The sequence below is a fragment of the Triturus cristatus genome, chromosome 9, assembly GCF_964204655.1.
Source record: "Triturus cristatus chromosome 9, aTriCri1.1, whole genome shotgun sequence".
NCBI lineage: Eukaryota > Metazoa > Chordata > Amphibia > Caudata > Salamandridae > Triturus > Triturus cristatus.
The window spans coordinates 671,565,659-671,587,218 of NC_140592.1; the positions used below are offsets into that span (position 1 = coordinate 671,565,659).

Consider the following 21,560-nt stretch of genomic DNA (forward strand, 5'->3'; position numbering starts at 1 on the left):
CTGCATTTTCAAGCACAGCAACAAAGCTGACCAGTCTGCAGCTCCTGACATCCCACAGACTTTGAAAGGCTCAGCAACACAGGTGGTATTTCTGCAACTTCCTGGAGGCCGGACCTGTCCTCTCTGCAATGTTGAGGCCAGTATCTCTTATTAGAACCGAGGGGACCGTACCCCTGTGCACATGTCGACTTGCCTTTGCCAAGGCTTGTTGGCTCCGCACTCCAGAGATCTTTGAGCTAAAAGACGCTCCAGCCTCCAACTTCTCTTCCTTTTCACCGCATCCCCTGCACCGTGGGCCTTCATCTTTGGTGAGCTGCTCTAGGTCCTCTTGCGACACCTGTGCCTTCAGCCCATCAGTCCTCTCTAGGGTCTTCTGCTTCAGTGGGCTCCCCTGCTTGCTCAGGGCCAGCTTTAACTCTCCTGTACTTGCTGAGTCCCTTAGACCTTGCTGGTCCCAACGTTACTCCATCATTTTCCACGTCTGTTGCTGCTGCCAAGGCTTGTTAGTGCTCCCACCAGACACCAACCCCCTGGTTCTCGGATTTCGACATATGACAGCTTGTGAACAGCTCCTGGTCTTCCTCATCATTGCCTGGTCCTCACAGCTGCAGCGACATGGTCACAGTCACCACTCCCACATCTTCCGTCACCGTTGGGCATTGCTCTTCCATGCCTCCTGGTCACCCCCGTGTGGCATAGACAATGTCCCGTCTGCATGCAGGTTCTTCTCTTCGAGAATCCACTCTTGGATTCCCCCGGACTCTTACACAGTCATCTCCAGCAACATCTTTCCTGAGGTCCTCCATTGTGGTCTATGGCAGCTTCCGAAGTAACTTCGCACCTAGTTTCTCTTGAGTAGGCATCCTGGTTCCTGGGGTATACATGGATGGAGTGACTCTCCAACCTTCTGTCTTCCACTGGGTTTCTTCAGGGTCCACAGGTAAAGGTTCTTATTCAAAACTGCAACTATCACTTCCCCGTTGACTTCTATTGGGTATGCATCTATGTTTCCACTCTCTGTGGGGTTTCTGTGTACTTACCTTGGGTGGTTCTTTATGTCCCCAGCTTTTCTGAGTCTCCTGATCCAAGTCCCAACTTTGGTCGCAGTTTGCATTCCACTTTCTTAGTATATGGTTTAGTCTACTCCTGGAGACCACTGTGTATTGTGCTTACTCACCTCTAGCAATTGAAGTATTCTTGTGTATTTGGTTTGATATCTCGGGTAGGAGATATCAGCCCTCTCTTACAGCACTCTTAAAGCATTAAAAGACCCCCCACTACACATTAGAGCCTTCTTTTCTCTTCTTGAATTTCGCTGGAAGTTGAAGAAATAGTTCTTCAAGCAATTCCTCCTACCCGCGTACGTGGCTAGCCTCACTCACCTGCAGAGCACCTTTGGAAGGGGCTTTTATCAACCAGTTGTCTAGGTAGGGAAATACTTGGTGCTGTTGTCTTCTTAGGAAGGCCTCTACCGGAGCCAGAATTTTCATAAAGATTCTTGGTGCCGATCTGAGGCCAAAAGGGAGGACTTTGAATTGAAAGTGGCTCTTGGCTACTGTAAAGCGAAGGAACTTCCTGTACGACGAATGAATGGGGACGTGAAAATAAGCATCCTCTAGGTCTAAAGTGGCCATGAAATGTCCCGTATTTAGGAGTCGAGGTATGTCCTGTAAGGCGACCATTAGAAACGACAACCTGATGAGAAAGGTATTGAGCTCCCTCAGATCTAGGATGGGGGGCCACTTTGGCAGTCTTTCGAACCAGAAAGAACCAGGAGTAGAATCCCCTTCCTTTTTGATATAACGGGACCGGTCCCAATACCCCCTTCTGTAACATTTTTTGGACTTCTAGGCACAAGAGATGTATAGGTTTTGTCATGTGACTGCGAGGAGGGGTGTTTGGAGGAGGATAAACAAATTCCAACGTATGGCCAAATTGAACTATGTTGAGCACCCATCGATCTGTTATTAATTGCCAATTTTGGAAGCACAAAGAAATCCTTCCCCCTACAGGTATATGGTTTTGGGAAGTAACAGTAGTCAGAGCCTGCAAGCCGCTAATGACTTCTTGAAGAATTCTTCCCCTGACATCCCGCTCTGCCTCTGGGCGCCAATTTAGAATAGGCTTTAGATTGACCTTGTCGCGGATTGTACTGCGGATGATAAGACTGCGCGGCAGGTGTATAAGGGGAGTATATTTATTGTTGGTATCCTCCTCTGTACGCATGAAGCCCTCTACCTCTTGCGCCTCGAAAAGGAACTTTACGGTATTGAAGCGTCCCCAACGACTTGGTCGTGTCTAAGGCCTTTTTTATGTCTTGGAGAGCGTCATCCACATGCTTTCCGAAGAGAGCTTCTCCATCGAATGGAAGATCCAGTATTTTGTTTTGGACCTCAGGTCTGAACGAGGTTGCTCGAAGCCAACCCAGGCGACGTAGGACCGCTGCTCCAGCCAGGGATCGAAAAGCTGATTGTGCAATGGACATTGCTACAACAATGACCTCCGAATTGGCCCTCTCCCCTTCTTGGAGGATATTTTTTGCTTCGGTCTTACTGTCCTCAGGCAGTTGGTCGAGGTAAGGCGATAAATCACACCACATATGCCGGTCGTAGTGGCCCAGAATAGCTAAAGCGCTAGCCGCTTTGACCAGTAACCCTGACATAGAGAAAAATCTCTTGCCTGCATTGTCCAGGCGTCTGCCTTCTTTGTCCGGAGGCGCAGTGAGTAGAGCTGCTGGATTCTTTGACTTCTGTTGCACTGTCTGCGTTATAATTGAGTCCGGTTTTGGATGACTCACCAGGCAAGCCGGGCTATCCTCTGGGGCTTTATATTTTTTCTCTAATTTTCATGACTTTAAGACCCTCCTCCCATACATAATTGACAATGGGAATGGCCTGCACCGTCTTCTTCAAGGGCTCCTTAAAGGCACATAAGAAACATTCTATATGTGAAGAAGGCATAGGCAGATCAATCTTGTTGGCCGCCCTTTCCAGCAGATTATGGAAGCCACCTATGTCCCCCGGCTGAGAATCCATAGGAACTGGTGAAGGGGAAGAAGGAGTGGAGAATAATATAATCATCCCACTCCCTATGCGGGTCTGGAAGGTTTATTTCCCCCTTATCATCATCGAAGGTATCTTGGTATTGGATAAAAGGTGTGTGAGAAAGTGCCATCTTTCTTGCATGGTATGCCCCCACTTTTTGCTAAATTGCTGAATGTACTTTGACTCAGTGCTTCCTGAACTCCTGCCAATCAGGTGCCCAGGGCCTATGTTCCTTCCCTAAAAACCTAGCATCCCAAATCGGCAAACACTGGCCACATGTCAGCCCCTGGTAAATGGTACCCTAGGTACCCAGGGCCTTGTGACCAGAGAAGGACTCTAAGGGCTGCAGCACTTATTGTGCCACCCTGAGAGGCCCTGTACCCTAACACAACCACACTGCCCTTGCAGGCTGAGTGTCTGGGTACAAGGCAAAACACAGAGTCGACATGGCACACATCCCTGTGTGCCATGCCCACAACATACACTGCCCTGGCATACATCAGCCACCCCTCTAGCTGGGTGCCCTATGCCAGTGGTGTGGGCACGGGAGCCTGAGCCCTGTGCCCCTACAGTACCCAGGTCCATTCTTGGGCACTGTAAGTGCAGTGCTGCCATTTAAGAGTATATGGTGCTGAGAGCTCGTCAAACACGAACTCCACGGCACCATAATGGCAACACTGAAGATTGAGAAGTTTGGTATCAATCTTCTCAGCACATTAAACCCGCACTGATGCCAGTGTGGGATTTAGTGTGAAAAGCACTACAGAGGGCATCTTAGAGATGCCCCCTGAAACCTAACCTACAATCCACGTCTGGTCTGGGAGGCTGCCTAGGCTGCCACACAGCAGACATGTTGCTGGACCCCTGGGTGGAGAGCCCCCGCTCTCCTGGGCCTGCAACAATGCACATCCTGGGTGAGGTGCTAGGTCTCCTCCCCCAGGATGGGCAGGGGGAAGCTTCAAAGGCATGCCGCCTTTGTGAGCTTCTCCAGGCCACTTGTTGTACCCAGCAAACTGGCCCCCACCGGTTCTGACCCCCACTCTGGCGGGAAGACTGGCCGGAAACTCCAAATAAGGACAGGGGATGTGCCAGCCTGCCAACCCCAACCCCTCAGGTGGGGGAGGCGAGGTTAAGCACATCTCCGGGCGCTCGCCATCTTGAAGCTAGGAAGCCCTGCCCAATCAGGACCAGGCTACTGCCCCCCTCCCACAGGAGAGTGGCAGGACAGGGGGTGTACCCACCCCAGGGCAGGGACCCATTGGTCCCTGCCCTTTACCTACCTGTAACGCCCCTAAATCTAGTATTTAGGGGCACCCTGTACCTTCCTTCTCCATATTCCAGATTCCGAAAAGGCAAAGAAGAGCAAGAAGAAAGAAGACCCGCCGTGCAGCTGCTAAGAAGAGGAAGACATCAACTGCTTTGGCCCCAGCCCTACCGGCCTGTCGACCCTCAAACCTGCTCCTGTTAAGTCCCGGCACCTCTTGTGGCCAGCAACCTCACAAACCCCGGAGGACCTGGCTACCTTGTGACTCTGCGCATCTGGGACTCCCATGAGCAGTGGCTCTGCTCAAAACAAGTTTCTAACCCCTGGCATCAGCCCGGAACTGCGAACCCTGCACACTCTGCACCTGCCAAGCCTGGCATGTGCCGGAGTGGACAAAGACCCCGAGGACATCCCCCCGGTGACTGTGACCTGAATCCGGCACCCAAGGACTCACCTCGACGCTCCTGACGACGCCTGCAGCCTCAGAACCAGGGACCCCCCCCAACGGCGATCAACAGAGGGTAAGATTTCCCGACACCAAACAGCACCCCTGCACCCGGTGCCCTGCGGCCCCCTGTGCCCGACTCCTGGGTACCTACCTATCCTCCAACTACCCAACTTACCTCTCGAAGTGGTGGTGGCACTTGAAGCATCTTCGTCCCCGAGCTTGCAGCCTTTGTTCATCCTGGAGCTTTCCCACTGAAATCCATTGAGCGCCCGAAGGCTCAAAAGCACCCTGCACCCAGCCGCCCGAGTGGCCCTGGCAGTATAACTTCTACTCCTACCTACTTCCCCATTTGCCCTGAGCAAGTGACCACGAGCCCAGCTCCCACAGCCGCGTGGCCTGCTAGTCAGCAGCCACCAACCAAGGCCCCCCTGCATCCCACAGGATAACATTGGGCCGAACTCACTCTGCACCCGGCCGCCCCAGTGCCGCTACGGGTGTAACAACTGTACCAACCTGACCCTGGGAGACCCCTGAGTCTGTGCCCAGAACCTTAACTCTAGCAGTCGAGAACTTACCCAAAAGCCGATAACCCATTTTTCTTCCATAGGGTAACATTGACTGGTTTCTTCTGAAATTTCTTCCCAGTGTCGATTTTTGCAAATTACAAATATTCTTAAAAAATCATACCAACTGTGAAAACGTAATTACTTACCTGTTTTAGATAGAGGTCCCAGTACTGAGCCTAGGAGCCCAGCCCTGGATTACAAAAGTAACAAGAACATACTTTACCTGTAACTTGAATTTTCTCCCGTAGGGAACCATTGACTGTTTTCTATGAAATTTCTTCTAAGTGTCCACTTTTAAAATAGCAAAATATTGCCTAAAAATCACAACAGTAACTAAAACGAATTTACTCACTTGTTTCCAAGACCTGTCCCAGGACTGAATCTAGGATCCAGTCCTGGAATTAGAACAGTAATCCTGAAAGTAATCTATTGCAAATAACTTAAAACTCACATTGAGCTCAATGTATTATTGTGTTTGAAATTGTGTTGCCTATTGCAACAACTTGTAACTATTACCCACAAAAGTCAATTGCATATTGCAAAAGTATTTAACTAAAGCCTCTCATTCTGACAAAGTATATTTTGATACCTATTGTTGGTTCTAAAATAAAAACCATATATTTTTTATATAAACCATTGGCCTAGAGTTCAGATCTTGAGCGTGTGAGACCATTTGCTGATTGAGTGTGTACATCAAATGCTTTACACTGTCCTCTGATACTGCCTTACTGCTCGACCAAGCTACCACTTTAGAGAGTAAGGTTATGTCAAACTTTAACCTCTGCCAAACCTCTGGGGACTGTAGACTCTGTACACACTGTACCTATTTGGGAACAGTATATACAGAGCCACTTTCTGACAAGTTGGAGTTGGTGGAGAACCTTCTACTATTTGCTGCGTTGGTGGCAGCACCCGAGGGGTGGACGGCACGGAGGGTGGCCTTGTAGGAACTTACCCCTGTTCCGGAATCTAAGATGGAGTTGGAAATCTTCTCTTGTAGTCCAACAGCATATATGGCAAGTCAGAAATCAAAGAGGATGGCATACAGGAGGAACAGAGCTAGGCTTCCTCGCTCCACTTTCTCCTGTTTTAAGTCCTTTCCTCTCCTTGTCACCTCGGTGAGGAGATTTAGTTGGACTGAGCCTGTCAGACCCATGGGAGGTCTTTTTAGAGGCTTTTTGAGGGCAGGCCTCTGAAGTAGGGTCAGATCTTCCCCTTTTTACTGATCTCCTAGAAGACGAAGCAGATGAGGCCTTATCACTGTTGTCACTAGAGACCGGTTCTCTCTTGGATTTTAACTTCTAGAGCCAGGTAAGGAGACGTTCCTCATGATCCCTCAAGGTTTTAGTTGAAAAGGTACGACATACCTTGCAATCCTTGGCTTTGTGGTCAGTATACAAGCAGTATATACAATCCTTATGAGGGTCATCCACAAAAAGCCTCTTTTTAGAGCAGGTGGCACAAGCTCGAAAAAGGCCTTTTTTCTTCTTGTCTGCCATGATGAAAAGAGAGCAGACCAAGATTGTAGAGTAGTCTGGAAAATATAAAGTTGAAAAATTCTCTCAAGAGTATTAAAATAATGAATAACTGAGCAGAGCTCAGTGGAGACTCCCTAGCACAAAGTGGGGTAGAACATTTGAAGGCCAGAGGTTCTCTCAGGAGGGTTCTAGAGAGTGAGGCTGATCTGATTGGTTGTTGATTTTATTTGGTCTCTTTTACAAAAAGAGGTGGATATGTTACAAAACTAATGTGCCTAGGTCTGGTTTTTAGTTTGGAATATCTTTGCATTGCTATTTTTATATACCGGGGGCTCCCATCTCGATGACGGGGAATGATTCAAACATGTGAATCTATGAAAGTTCCAATACTGGAGTAAACATACTTTGTTGTGCGCAAAGCCTTGGAATTGACAAAGGTGTTACTTTGAGATGGGAAGCAAATATGTTTGTCGTGGCTTCCTGAAATATCTTGATTTATTGTGCAAAAGCTCCAGCAGATGGGAAATTAAAATCGCAACTGACTGCGTGGTTGGCATCAGCTCTGTAATATGAACAGTGCTGTTTCTCATGAAGCAGCTACAAAGATGCCCACAACTTGTACCTGGACCAAGTGTGTGACTTTGTCTTCGATCTCAAATGGGGCTGTAATTGGGTTATTTTAAAGTAAAAACTAAGACTGGTTCATATCACCTTGCCCTTAAAGCAATCAGGTGAGTTTTTTTTGGCATGGGCCACACAACGCTTGTCAGGCTTTCTGAAAAGACACTACAGGCAGGATAGGTAGGGTTCAGAAATCAACATAAGTCTCCTACATGTTTTACAGGGCTGCATGCCTGACTATTTGGGAGGACAAATTATCTAATACATTTGAGAAAAATACTAACAACTCAGAATTTGCATTCATTGAAGGTGCAAAAAATAAGAGTGAAATCAATAGCACTTAAGACAATATAAAATATGTTTCTCAGTTCACTTCGAGTGGAGCTATGAGACACTGCTCATTTTGTCCTGCTCTATCCAGAGCTGTCAATGCGGAATGCTACAACATCAATTATTCCAGATCCAGTCTGGTGCTAAGGAAGGTGATTCAACTGAGTATTCTAAGCAAGTTAAGAACTGTGACAAAATTCTAGCTCTAGGATATCCCGATTCTTACACTTTTGAGCCTTCTTTGCAGAAGTGTTTGGATGTGCACCTTTCCTTGAATCATTTCCTAATGAGAGAGCATTCCCAGGAAAGCAGGAAACTTACTTATGGTTCTGAGAATCGAGACGTGATAGAGAAGCCTCCCTTCCCTGTAATACAGAAATGAAAGTCTTGCAAGTGTTACAGTACCTAATCCTATATTTTGGATAAAGGAAGTTTTCTCAATGAAGATGGGTCTCACAACTTCTCATTTTCCTTTGGCTGCAGGTCATGCAGGCCTTGAGAGGCTTTTTTTTCTCTATGTAGGAGGGGCTGAGATCATGAGGAAATGTTTCCCCTGACCCAGAGGAAAAAAGCAAAAACAACTAAATTAATCTATGAACAAATAAATGCTAAAGAAGTAAAATTCTAAATCCTAGTGGCCCTATGCATCTTACATCACTGGCTATTTTGAGCAAGCCAAAAATGGTTGCCAATATGACCATTTCACTCACAACGAGACTAAGACCAGCACAAAACAGCCCATCATTGAAGAATGAATATTTATTGATCTGGGTCATATTTGAACCGGTGACCCAGACTCTATAGACTCTTCACTATGAAAATGCCACCCAGTAAAGAAGTGTGCAGGGATAGCAGTTTTAGTGTGTGGGGTGAGGCATGTAGGTACTTTACAGCAACTAACACTACCTGTCTGTGAATCCATAGTAGCACGGAGATACCCCTTCGGGACTGATTCAGGCGCTTTACAAATTATACTAACAATAACATGAGATCAGACACAGACCTGGGAGATGAGATGTTTTGGAGTTCAGCCTTGGGTGTCTTCATCGGGGTCTTCATTTTCTCAGGGACAGCTAAAGAGTTCAAATCTCCCAAGCTTTCCTGCTCACTCATATCCTGAGGAAACAAAGAAGGAGGAAAACAGAACATTTCAGATAGTCCTCGGCTCACATACAAACTAGCATTCTTTGCAATTTATTGTCTCAGAGAAGAAATGGTTACTTATTTGTAGTTCTGGATCTGCATTTTAGAAATTTTAATTAAAGTCATACACATCAAAATAATCCCACACTGTGTGGGGACCCTCATACACATTTTCACAAATTCTTTTGAAAGAGGGTGTAAAAAATGAATATGTTGAATTTAAAAAAAAGCATCCTCCAAAGAGCCTTACAAGGCCGAAAAATATCCCGAATATTCACTTCCTTACTAAGACCATCATTACAAAATTGCATTGAGGCATATCAATCCTAGACTGCTGCTAAAAGGGGTGTTGAATGAGGGTAAAACGAGATCTGATAGGCATTCCATTAGCACAGGGCAAATAAAAATTGCCTGATTCTTTAAGAGGCTAAGAGGTTCCCATCCAAGGAAGCACAATTGCGGCAGTTTTCCCTCAGAGCCAGTTCTTTTTGCAGGATAAGTAGCGTTCAACTCAAGAACCCAACATTGTTGGTATTTATCCCCAGGGCTGATAAAAGTCCATGGAGATGGGAGGTGCATTTATAACTTCAATTAAGATCACCACCATGAAGAACCAGAACTACAAGAAAGTAAACCTTTCTTCTGTATCTCAGATCTTCACTGATGGTCATAAATGTTAGAACAGAGTAGCAAGCAGATCCTTTAACTTTGACTGTGGGTCCCAAAGGATTAATGTCAGCAACTATGAAGATATTTCCATAATGGACTTAAGCAAATAGATCCTTGAGGGTAGACTGACCCAATGTAGGGTCAGGGAGAAGCTAATAGCGTTTCATAAAAGTGTATCAATTTCCATATGGCTGCCCTTAAATTTCAGCCAGTCAAATATTTTGTAGCCATGAAGTAGCCCCTGCTTGGTACCTGGTGGTATGTGCTTCAGATTTTACAGGAAGAGGTTTATTTACCTCGCCAATTAGTAACAAAGGTATACAAGACACAAGCAACATGGATATTGATGCAGCCAGACCTTTCATTATTTAGATGTAGTTGAGGAATACCTGCTTAGATTTTATGTGTTTCGTCTTGTCTTAGTAAAACTATAAAACTTTCCTAATATCAAACAAATTTAAGGAGCACCCAGCTGGATTGCTTAAGTATACAGGAAGTGAGAGAGTTTGATTGATATGAAAAGCTGAGACTATATTTGGAAGAAACAGAAGGGTGCATTCTCATCACTACCCAGTTGGCATGGAATATCACTTAGGGCTCAACAGCCGATAGAACTTATAATTCACTGAATCTAGAAGCACAATGGCAACTAAGAATGTCAACTTTCAAGATAGGTGCTGCAATGAAGCCTTGTGAATGGGTTCACACAGAAGAGCCATAAATGTATAAAGTACTAAACAATACCTTTGGTAATGCCTTGCCTGGTATTGACTGTATCTAGCCACACATTCCGTACCTTAGAATTATCCCCAGGCGTCAGACTGAATCCATAACATTTCAAGCAATACCTCTGCCCGCCAGTAGGTGGTGATTGGCTCAGCGTCGTCCATGCCAGAAGTGATGGGTGAGGTACTATATGGGCACAACCCCAGCACACTGACATCAGTTACTTTTTGCAATCTTTCCACACTAGAAGAGCGGAGCCATGAAAGTTGCTGATGTCCTGGTGTGTAGCACTAAGCACCTCAAAAGGGTGACCTTCTACAGTGAATCAGTTTGCAGAGCAGGGAGGATGGGAGGGTTGGTAAGGAATCTATGGCTAGATAGTGTAGCTACCAGATAAGGTGTTATCAAAAGTGAGTCACTTGTTCATCTGACAGAGACTTCTAGCCACAGATTCCTTATTTTAAAATACATACCCAAGCAATACCTCATAAGAGGTGGGTGTGCAAACAGATTAGACCAAACAGTCCTACGGGACTGAATGGGGAAAGTGCCCATCATGAGCTAACTGTCAATCCAGAAAATGGTGCTTGGTGAACATGTGCAGAGAAGCCCACATTTCCAATGTGACCCATGTCCACGAGCTAACGCAGTGGTCACAGCCTTGGCTCTGGTGGAATGAGCCCGCAAGCCCTCCCGGGGTTGCTTCTTGGTCAATGTGACGGAAAGGGCCCCTTTTTGCATGATTACCCCGGATTTTTGCCCGATTTCTGATGCATTTTGACTGAATGTGTTCTGGGTCCCTGCTAATCAGGATCCCAGTGCCGGTGTTCTTCCAAAAACTCTACGTTTGTTTCTCCAATTGGCACACCTCTGCCCCATATACAAGTCCCTTTTAAAAGGTACGAGTGGTACCAAGGGCCTTGTAACCAGAGATGGTCTATAAAGGCTGCAGCATGTGTCGTGCCACCCCCAGAGACCCCTCATTTAACACATATACACTGCCATCTTAGACTGTGTGTTTGGGTGCAGACCAAACCTAGAAGTCGACATCACACACATCTGTGTGCCATGCGCACAGACGCTGCCTGTGGCATTGGTAAGTCACCCCTCTAGCAGGCCTCACAGCCCTAATACAGTTTGCAATATACCACAAGTGAGGGCATAGCTGCATGAGTAATATGACCATACAGTGTCTAAGTCCATTCTTAGGCATTGTAAGTGCAGTGAAGCCATACAAGCCATACTGAGTACATGGGCTAGGAGTTTGTCATTACGAACTCCACAGATCCATTATGGCTTAACTGAATGCTAGGAAGTTTGGTATCGAACTTCCTCAGCACAATAAAACCACACTGGTGCCAGTGTTGGATTTATTGCAAAATGCACTCAGAGGGCATCTTAGAGATGCCCCCTGAAAAACTACCAACTCTCTAGGGTACAGCTGACTTGTCTGCACCAGCCTGTCACATGCAGACATGTTTCCAACCCCTGAGGTGGGAGCTCTTGTGCTCTTGTGGGTAAGGAACAAAGCCTGCTTGGGATGGAGGTGCATCCCACCTACCCTCAAGCAGGAACAGCATTCAGGGCGGTGAGCCTCAAAGGCTTCCTGCCCTTTGTTATGCTAGCCAGGGCCTCTCCAGTCAGTGGAGAGTCCCGTCTCCCTGACCAGGCCCCACTTTTGGCGGCAAGATCGGTGGGAAAATTAGTGGTCAGAAGGTGTGTGTCCCCTCTCAGCCAGGACTACCCCTAAGGTGTCCTGGACCGAGATGACTCCCTTCTTAGAAAATCCTCTATCTTGAATGGAAGGATTCTAGCTAATCGGGTTAGGGAATGCCTCCTCCCGACGGGTAGGGGACATAGAAAGGATGTAGTCACCCAGAAGGTAAGTAGGCCATTGACTACTACTACCTGCAAGAGCTAGTAACACTCCTAAATTCAGTATTTAGGGGCACCCCTGAACCTTGATCCTCAGATTCCTGCAACCTAGGAAAACAATCACTGGCATAGCCAATAGGTCCCGCCTTTGGGGCGTTATAAGTGTTTAGACAGAGCTATTGACTTTGTTAACGTGCAATGTGCAAAAAGGTGAATGGAAGCATGCACCACAGCTGTGCACTGGGGTGAAAGGAGGGACACACCACATATCTGCAGTGTGCAGTGTTGTGAAAGGAAGCACGCGCCCCTACTGTGCAGTGGGGGGAAAGAAAACACGCACCACAGCTGTGCATTGTGCAGAGATGTCAAAGGTAGGACACACCACAGCTGCGCAGAGATGTGAAAGGAAGCGCGCACCAATACGCTGAAAAAACGCAAATGTTAAAAGGTGAGGTCAATTTTTAAGCTGTGTATTGTGCAATAGGGGGAAAGGAAGCACGCACCACAGTTGTGCACTGTGCAGAGATGTGAAAGGTAGGAAGCACCACAGCTGCGCAGAGGCATTATTTAGCAGCAGGTGCCAGCAAGCACGCACAAAAAGCAAGTGCTAATAATCAAGTGCCCATGTGCGCACCGGCAGACACCGGCTCAAATTAAGCCCCCAGCAAGGGCCTGCGTTACGCCCCTGGATCGAGCGAGCACCAAAAGCAATGTGGGTAAAGGGAACACGCACCACAGCTGTGCACTATGCAGAGATGTCAAAGGTAGCACGCACCACAGCTGTGCTGAGGTGTAAAGGGAAGCACGCACCACGGTGATGAAAAAATGCTAATGTTAAAAGGTGCGGTCAATTTTTAAGATGGTACAGAAAAAGAGGCGACTATAGAGGCCAACAACAGAGTACAGCAAATGTCTTGACAATAACATACTAATACAAAGATAACTGCGCTTGGCTCGACCTAAAAAAGAACGAAGAAGACGCTGTGCAGCCAAGCCTGAAGACGACTACTAATTTGGCCCCAGCCCTACCGGCCTGTCTCCCGCTTAAAGACCCTGAAAAGAAGATGACGCCTGTCCTGCAGCCAACGACTTCCAGGAACCCAAGGAAGACTGCCTGCCCTTCAACAAAGACCAGATCTCCTGAGGACAGCAGCCCTGTCCACAAGAAGATAACTCCAAGGACTCGGGATCCAGCTGGAACTGCAATGCCTGCCTACTTTGCAGCCGACACCTACGGCCCAAGTCTGAGTGGCTCACTGGTCCAGTGAAGTCTCCCCACTGACTCTGACCTCAAATCCGGTGTTTGCTGACCTCTCCTATACGACGCCTGCAGCCTCATCACAAAGGGTCCCCATGACAGCAACAGGCTCTGGTAAAAAAAAAAAAAAAAAAAAAAAACACACCTAAAGGCACCCCTGCATCCTCAGCCCCCTGACTTTGGGGACCCCAGCCTATGGTGCCCAGGCCTCCAATGACATCTCAACTTACCTGCCCAGCTGGTGGTCACCTTTGTCCAGCCTCCTGGTCCAAGCCTACAGCCTATGTGTGTGACTGAGATCCCCATTTACTTGCATTGGGCACCCAACATTGATTTGCACCCTGCACCCGGCCGGCCCTGTGTCGCCGGTGGTGTATGGCTAGTGCTGCATTTTGGCCCCTACTGTATTTGCTTTAACCCCTGGGGTCTGTGCCCAGCAACCACAGGTACTTACCTGCAATTCGCACCTCTTGTGGGTGACCCCTGTCTCCAGTGACTAACATTGCGCCCAGTGACCTCTGCACCCGGCCACCCCAGTGCCGCTGGTGGCGCAGTACCTACCTTGATCTGACCCTTGCCCAGTGTTGGTTTAAACCACCGAAGACTGGATGTGTAAGTCGAGTACTTACATGTACATTAGCAGAACTGTTTTCCATGCATAGGATTCCATTGCATTTCTTCCTATTGCACAAAATGTTTGTTACAATTGCTAAGTTCTAGCACTGTTGATTTGACATCACAAAGTATTTTCAATTTAACAGTAAAGCATTTTTACTGCTTTTGCAAACACAAGTTACTGTACCTGAAAAGTATTGCTATTTTAATATTGGTACTTATCTGCAACTGAGTTCTCTTGTTTCTAGAAATAAAAGTATATTTATTGTATGCAAAACAATGGGTCTTGGAATCAGTCTTTGAGTGTGTGTAATCATGTCTTGCCTGAGTGTGTACAACAAATGCTTAACAGCCCTCTTATAAGCCTGACTGCTCAATCACACTCCCACAAAAGAGAGTAAGGTATTATCTACTTTCACCTCAGTAAAGTCTCTGGGGATCCACTGTGCTCTGTGCGCACTATACATTACTTTGGGATCGTTTTTACAAGGCCAGCTTCCTACACAATGCGTATCAGATTTTTATGCAGAGCCATATCCATCATGATGTGGTCCTTTTCTGCACAGCCTTTCCTTTCTTTGCCTCAACAATGAGTTGATCGTCCACCCGAAACTCTTTTGTACAATCAATATAGAATGGCAACGCTCTTTTTGGATTCTCTTCCTTGGAAAGGCAAGGCAAAGCAAAGAAGATGAGTAAGGTGATATTTTGGCCTACATGAAAAGTGTCACCACTTTCAGAAGAAAGGAGGCACATGTTCTCAGTACCAGTTTGTCTGGGTAGAATATCGTGCTAAGAGGGTGCACAGAAAGAAACAAAGTTACTTACCTGTAACTGCAGTTCTCCAGTATTGGTATCTTTCATAGATTCACATGCTTGAATCATTCCCGGTCCTCAAGATGGGAGTCTTCGGTACCTTAGAAAAGCAATGTCACAATAGACATAGAACATAGAGGCCTTAAGCCTTTTTGTTTAGTAGCATATCCCAGACCAACCAATCAGATCATACTACCCCTTAGAACCTTTCTGAGAGAAGCTGCAGTCCCTCAGATTTTCAGAGCACTAGTGTGCACACCTAGTATTACACTGAGAAATAAAGATCAGCTTCTCTGCAGGTGGGTGGGTCGCATGTGAATCTATGAAAGATTCCAATAATGGAGAACTACAGTTACAGGTAAGTAACTTATTTTCTTACTCCATGTAGGAGGCTTGATAAATATATGGTGCATACATATTTAAGTGATGCACCTTGCACTAATCCAGGCAACCCTTATGGTGATAGATAACCTTTTGAAAGCTCTCAAAGTGGTAGCTTTGGAAAGCCACATTCAGGCTTATCTTGAAAGAGTGTTAAGCAGCTTGTTTTACCAGTTTAATCATGTAGAGTAGGATAAATTAAAAAGAACCAAACAGTATATATATAAAAATATGTCTATTTATTACACAACAATCACTAACACATTGGTATATCTCCTACCCGGAGATATCAACACAAATATGCAACAATACTTCAACTGCAATTGGTAAGTAAGCACAAAATATAGTGGTCTCTAGGGTGAAACCAAACCATAAACTAAAAAAATGGAATGCGAACTGCAACCAAAGTCGGGACTTGGACCAGAGTACTCAGAGGAGCTGGGGACACAAGACACCACCCAAGGTAAGTACCCAGGAACCCCACGGAGGCTGTGTGCAGAGAGTACACACAGCCGCCTGTCCAATCAAAGTTAACGGGAAGGACGCAGTTGCAGTTTTGAAGAAGTAGGAACCTTCCCAGTGGACCCTGAAGGAAGACAGAAGGTTGGAGAGTAACCACACCCTTGTATACCCCAGGATATCTACACCAGGGAAACTAGGTGCGAAGTTACGTCAGAAAACGCCAAAGACCACAATGGAGGCCCTCGGGAAAGATGCAGCTGGAGAAGACTGTGCAAGAGTCCGGTGGAATCCAAGGGTGGATTTAGAAGTGAAGAACCTGTAAGCAGAAGGAACAGTGCCTATACCCCTCGGGGGTGACCAGAGGGCACGGAAGAGTATTCCCCACCAATGACGGACGGTTCAGAAGAGTTGACTGTGATCTTGTCACAGCAGCTGTGAGGCCCAGACACCTCTGAGGAAAAGCAGGAGCCGTGCATGAGCTGTCCCACGTAAAACGACGAGAACCAGGGGTTCTGTGTCCGGCGGCTGCACCAACAAGCCTTGGCATCTGCAACAGATTTGGAAAGCAAAGAAGGAGGAACGTTGAGACCGGAAAGGTCCAAGGGACTTACCACATGCAGGAGAGTCAGAGCAGGCTCCGAACAGGCAGGGGAGACCACTGGAGCAGAAGACCCTCAGGCCGAAGCCACAGGAGTCGCAAGAGGACCTCAAGCAGCTCACAAAGAAGGAAGGCCCACGGTGCAGAGGATGCAGTGAAGATGCTGTACTTGGCAGGAAGATATGTTGGAGCTTCTTATAGCCCTAAGATCTCTGGAATGCAGAGCAAACAAACCTTGCCAACGGCAAGTCGACGTGGTGCACAGGGATGTGGTCCCAGGTGTTCTGAAGAGGGATACTGGCCTAAAAAATGCAGAGAAGACAGGTCAGGCCTCGAGGGAGTTGCAGATCCACCACCTGTGTTGCTGAGCCTTTTGAAGTCAATTGGACATCAGGAGCAGCAGACCGGTCAGCTTTGTTGCATCCCATCTCATCTTCTCCGGAAGAGATTTTACTTTACGTATTACACCTTGCACAAATCAGGCTTAGCTTACGCCACCATTAAGGAAATCATTCAACATGCCATCTTTGTGATCTGTTAGACTCATTAATCAATTACTGAAGGGACTGCTCAGAGAATTTCTGCCAATCAGACCCCCTCCTCCAGAGTGACAGCTCAGCACAGTACAAGACAATTGGTGAAACCTCCTTTCAAGGCAATCCATTAAGCGGATATGAAGTTTCTCTCATGGAAGGTGGCCCGCCTCCTCTTTCCCACCTCTACATGTAGAGTAAGCGAGATTCAATTGTTTACCATCCAAGAACCATTTCTTCAGTGTAGAGAGGAAAGAATTATTTTACAGACTAACCAAAAATTAATTCCTAAAGTCCCATCTGACTTTCAATTCAATGAGCCTGTAATTCTCAAATAATTTTCCAAACCCTCAAACATCGGCTGAGTGAGTACTTTGAACTTTGATTTGTGTGTGTAGCGCGGGAGCGCTTGAACTTTGCTGTGCCACGAAGCGTCGGAGGTGTACCGGTGGGAGGAAACTACGTCGCCTACGTCGCCCACGCCGCCTACGTCGTCCACATGTCAGGAGACGCTTATATTGGGGCCAGGGCTCCCGCAGGCGGGACCCACGCGGGCGTGCCCGGGCCGCGCCTGGGACAAGGGCAGGCCCGTCTGTGCCCGTCCAAGCCTTGGCCTGTCACCAATCTCCCGCCTTACACCTCCAGAGGAGTACCACCGAGATACGCCAAACACCCGGCTCACCTCAGGCCCTTCCCCAGTAGCTCCATCGTCTAAGACAAAGGTAGGAAGGCGCCAGTCCCACCCTATATCTTTATAATACACCACGTATCTGTTGGGTTGCATGTTGTTGATTGTCCCTCTAGCCTGGTGTTTGGGGTACCCCTGTTGCTGCACTCTGCCCAGCTTTGTTTGATTGCTATTTCCTGCCCTAACACCGGACAATCCATTTGAGCTATACTACCGTCTAGTGCCAGTTAACTGTTAAGACTGCTAGCATCAAGTCAACCATGGTTAGACGCAAAGGGACAGCTGGCACCACCACTCCAGTACCACAACTACTAACAATGACCCGCCCAAAAGAATTATAGGAGGTCCAAAAGAGGATCCTAGTATACCAACACCAAGTGCTGACCCACACAAGTCTTCAAAATTTTCAAAAGGCCATTTATTTATCAAAATAATTTTTCTTTTATTTCATAATATCAGACAAAGTTATTATATTTCAAAGAATATATAAAGAGAGCATACAAAATCATCTATGGATGTATAGATAAATATGTCCCACAACAAAAAACAATCATAAACATCAAACATACTTGCACTCACTCATGATGATCTGCACATTTATTCCACAACACACACGCATTCCTACAGCATAGCAAAGCACTCCAGATGGTAGAGTTGCCACTTGGTAACAAGGTGGAGCATTCTCGTGTATCCTCCAAATGATAAATGGAAGCTGGATCCAAGTACACGAGAAAAGAAGGAACACCAACACGCGTTTCGGTGTAATGCCCTGACAGGGGCGACACCTACATCAGGGCGGAGTAGATAGGTCAAGTGGGACACACACATCGAAGATTTCTTGGGAGACTACAGATATTCACAGAGATTTTTTATATATATGGTTCAAGACACAGCATACACGATGCGCCCAGACAGTATCAGGATTCGAGATATTTCATTGATGGATCAAGGATCCTGTCCAGAAAATCATTAGTGCTGCCAGAGGCTCCTTGAGCTTATCGGGAGATTACTGGTTCGATGGACACTTAATGATTAAACATCCTGGAAGAATCCGGATTTGGAGTTCGGTAAAAGGGTCCGTCCTGCATAAAATTCCTCCTAAATTATCCCAGCTTAGTGTAGCATAGGTTTCTTCGATAATCGTAGGTAATTCCCGCTCCTATTGTGCAGGAGTGAAATCGCTCAAGCGTTGGCATATAGCTAACGCCGCTGCCTCCCCTTTTATGTTACTCAACATAATGGTGGATACTGCAGCAAAGTTGCCAATCAGTTTCATCCCTAAGCTAAGAGAAGGTGCTGCCCCATACTCATTTATAAGCTGTTTCAATAATCAGGTAAGACAGCCAGTAAAGGGGTACCATGAGTTCTGGTAAAAATGGCAGTGAGGACGGTACCTCAAGTGGCGCAGTCTTCCATTGGGGAGCCGTCCCCATCGGCAAGGAAATAGTTATCATTCAATTTATTTCCTGTAGGCCCGTATGGGGAAATACTGCTTCAAGCTGGCTTGTTTTTTGTGGTATCCAGAACAGAATTTGCTCCCGACTAGTGGGAATCTTTCCCATAACAGCATTCAGTGTTTGTGAGCGGATACTCATGATAGCCAATTGTGATTGAGCAGCCCGTGCAGGGTTAACTGAGAGTCTTCGCATTATGAACTGTGTGAGATTTCTATATATTTTCACTTAATCTCCGTATAGTGTACGAATTTCTGATGCAGTCAGATTGTCAATGTCGGGATAGGCTGTGAGCAACTAAGACAGGTCATGTCGCTCCGTCTTTGCTGAGTGGACCGAGTATCACGTTTTCTGGAGTGTGTGAGAGGGCGCCTTTAAACCAATTAATATGTTCTTGGTAAGTGAGAGGAATTTCTATGTCTTCATATGGAGTGTATTCTTCTGGTGTTTTATTCTCAATGTAGATGTGAAACATTTGTGTACGATCATTTGCAGCTGGGAATTCAACCCAGGAATAGAATACCTCTGTCCTGAATGCTTTGTGGGCCTCAACCACGAAGGTAACGTCGCCACCCGTAGCCTGGAGAACACAGCTTAATATTTTCATAGCAACTGCATGTCAGCTATGTTTGAAGCTCCTTCTTCACCTTTTACCCCGTTTGTGGACATTGTGTGAAGAAAAAAGATTAGTAAATGAATTTATGACGATAGGGTAAGCACAACATGGGAGGTTTTATCCTACAAGCTTAAATAACCTACAGCCAATTCATAGGGTATACCTACTCAGCTGAGACAGATTTCCCTACCACCATGGACGTCTCCAGTTTGGAGGTGAGTAGGAGTCTGAGAAGGCACGATTGAACTACTGAGGTAGAAAGTAATATAAGAACCCAACCAACGTTGGCAGCCCCATGTCGTTTTGTTCCCACTAATCTGTAGGACCTGCGCGTTTGCGGACAACAAACTTTGGGTTAGGTACCTAGACTGATTCCAAGCACCCCCGCAGGATATGTTGGCCTAGAGACCAGCTAGCTCACAGTACCACTATAAGCCTCCTAACCTGAGCAGGGAGCAAATGGTTTCTGGCAACCACTGAACATGACAACCCTGACCTCTCAAAGATCGTAGTAACAGATCAGAAACTTTTTTACTCAGACACTTGTGCACTTGTGTTCTCAGAGAAATATACAGAGAATATACAACGTGAAGTTTTCAAAAATATTTATTGAACCAACGTTATTCTTGTATAGAATATATGGGCTGCGATTATCAGTAGACCAAAGCAGATTAAAGTGATTTTAAGCACCAAAAGAGGAAATAGCAGATATAGCTCCACCATGGTGCTAAAACAGAGTATATTTGCAGGCATACAATACAAGGTAGTAATCGGACGTACTCCTGCTATGCAATCCATAAGCTGTTTATGTCTAGAGTATATGTAGATTGTAGGAAACTAGGATCTGCGTTTATGCTTACCCCCACTTTTTGCCTGCTACTGTTTCTGTTTATCAGGACCCCAGTATATGTGCTTTCTCCCTTGAATTGGTTATGGTGAGTACTTGGGTACATCCCAGATTGGCTACTGGTGTACCATTATAAGTCTCTAGTATATGGTACTAAGGTACCCAGGACATAGATACACAGTCGTCTCCCATGGGTTGCAGCATGTATTATGCCACCCATGAGAGACCACTCAAATTGTGACTACGGGCCTGCCATTGCAGCCTGTGTACCCTGGTGCTAGCACCACTTACAACAGATATAGTTTTTCCTATATCTGAGGTAACTGCGCCTAAAACCTACAACTCACCCCTAAGGCAGACCTTTCAATCTTGAGGGCACGGTGCTCAGTTCTAAATGTGAGGGTGCCGCTCCATGAGCAGGACACCCGGACAACCTTCTGAGTCCTTTCTCCCGGGTTGTAAGTGCATCAGCTATTACGATATATATAGAGTGGCCATGCGTCATTGCGTGATGGCTAACACTAAACTGGCTGTAACGAACCCTGTCATGTTTGGTAACAAACATGTTGGAATCATTCCCCCACACAGTAAACATTGCTGAGGGGTATGATTCCACGCACTGTAAAGCTCCTCTGGGTGGCCCTCAGTGCTCCTGGTACCAGTATTATAGACCCAGACAGTACAACATGGCTGCTGCTGACCAGAGACACAAATCTGCCCTCCTGCTGCTGAGCCAAGCTTGTGCAGGGGAAGGCAGAACAATAGGTATTCTGTCACAGGGAGGTGTGACCACCTCCCAGAAAAGGTTTAGTTTATTGGGGCCGAGTCGGAGCACTTGCCAGCGCCACTCAGTCTGCTTGAAAGACACATTTGGTGCCCTCCTTGCATAGTCCAGTTCAAACCAACTCAGGGAGCCATTGGCTCCCGCTCTGGCGTGAAACTGGACAAGGAACATAGGAGTATCCTCCCCACCATCTGAACCATCCCCTGGGAGGGAACCCTGAATCGTACTAACCTTTTCCTTAAGGTACTTAGGAGCTTACCTGTACGTGGACATCTAGATTCGTCGTGGGACAAGATTCCTATCAAGACACCACTTCTTCTTCGACACTCTGGACTTCGCTCTGG

General features: G+C 46.6%; 1 protein-coding gene across 2 annotated transcripts in view; it reads right to left on the reverse strand.

The window, feature by feature from the left end:
* PACS1 (phosphofurin acidic cluster sorting protein 1) overlaps positions 1-21,560 on the reverse strand; it is a 1,493,664-nt gene that overhangs the window by 825,104 nt on the left and 647,000 nt on the right. For both annotated transcript variants that reach the window (XM_085625739.1, XM_085625738.1), the window contains one exon: positions 8,755-8,867. In XM_085625739.1, coding sequence (XP_085481865.1) covers positions 8,755-8,867 — 113 coding nt within the window. The remainder of the gene's footprint in view (positions 1-8,754; positions 8,868-21,560) is intronic.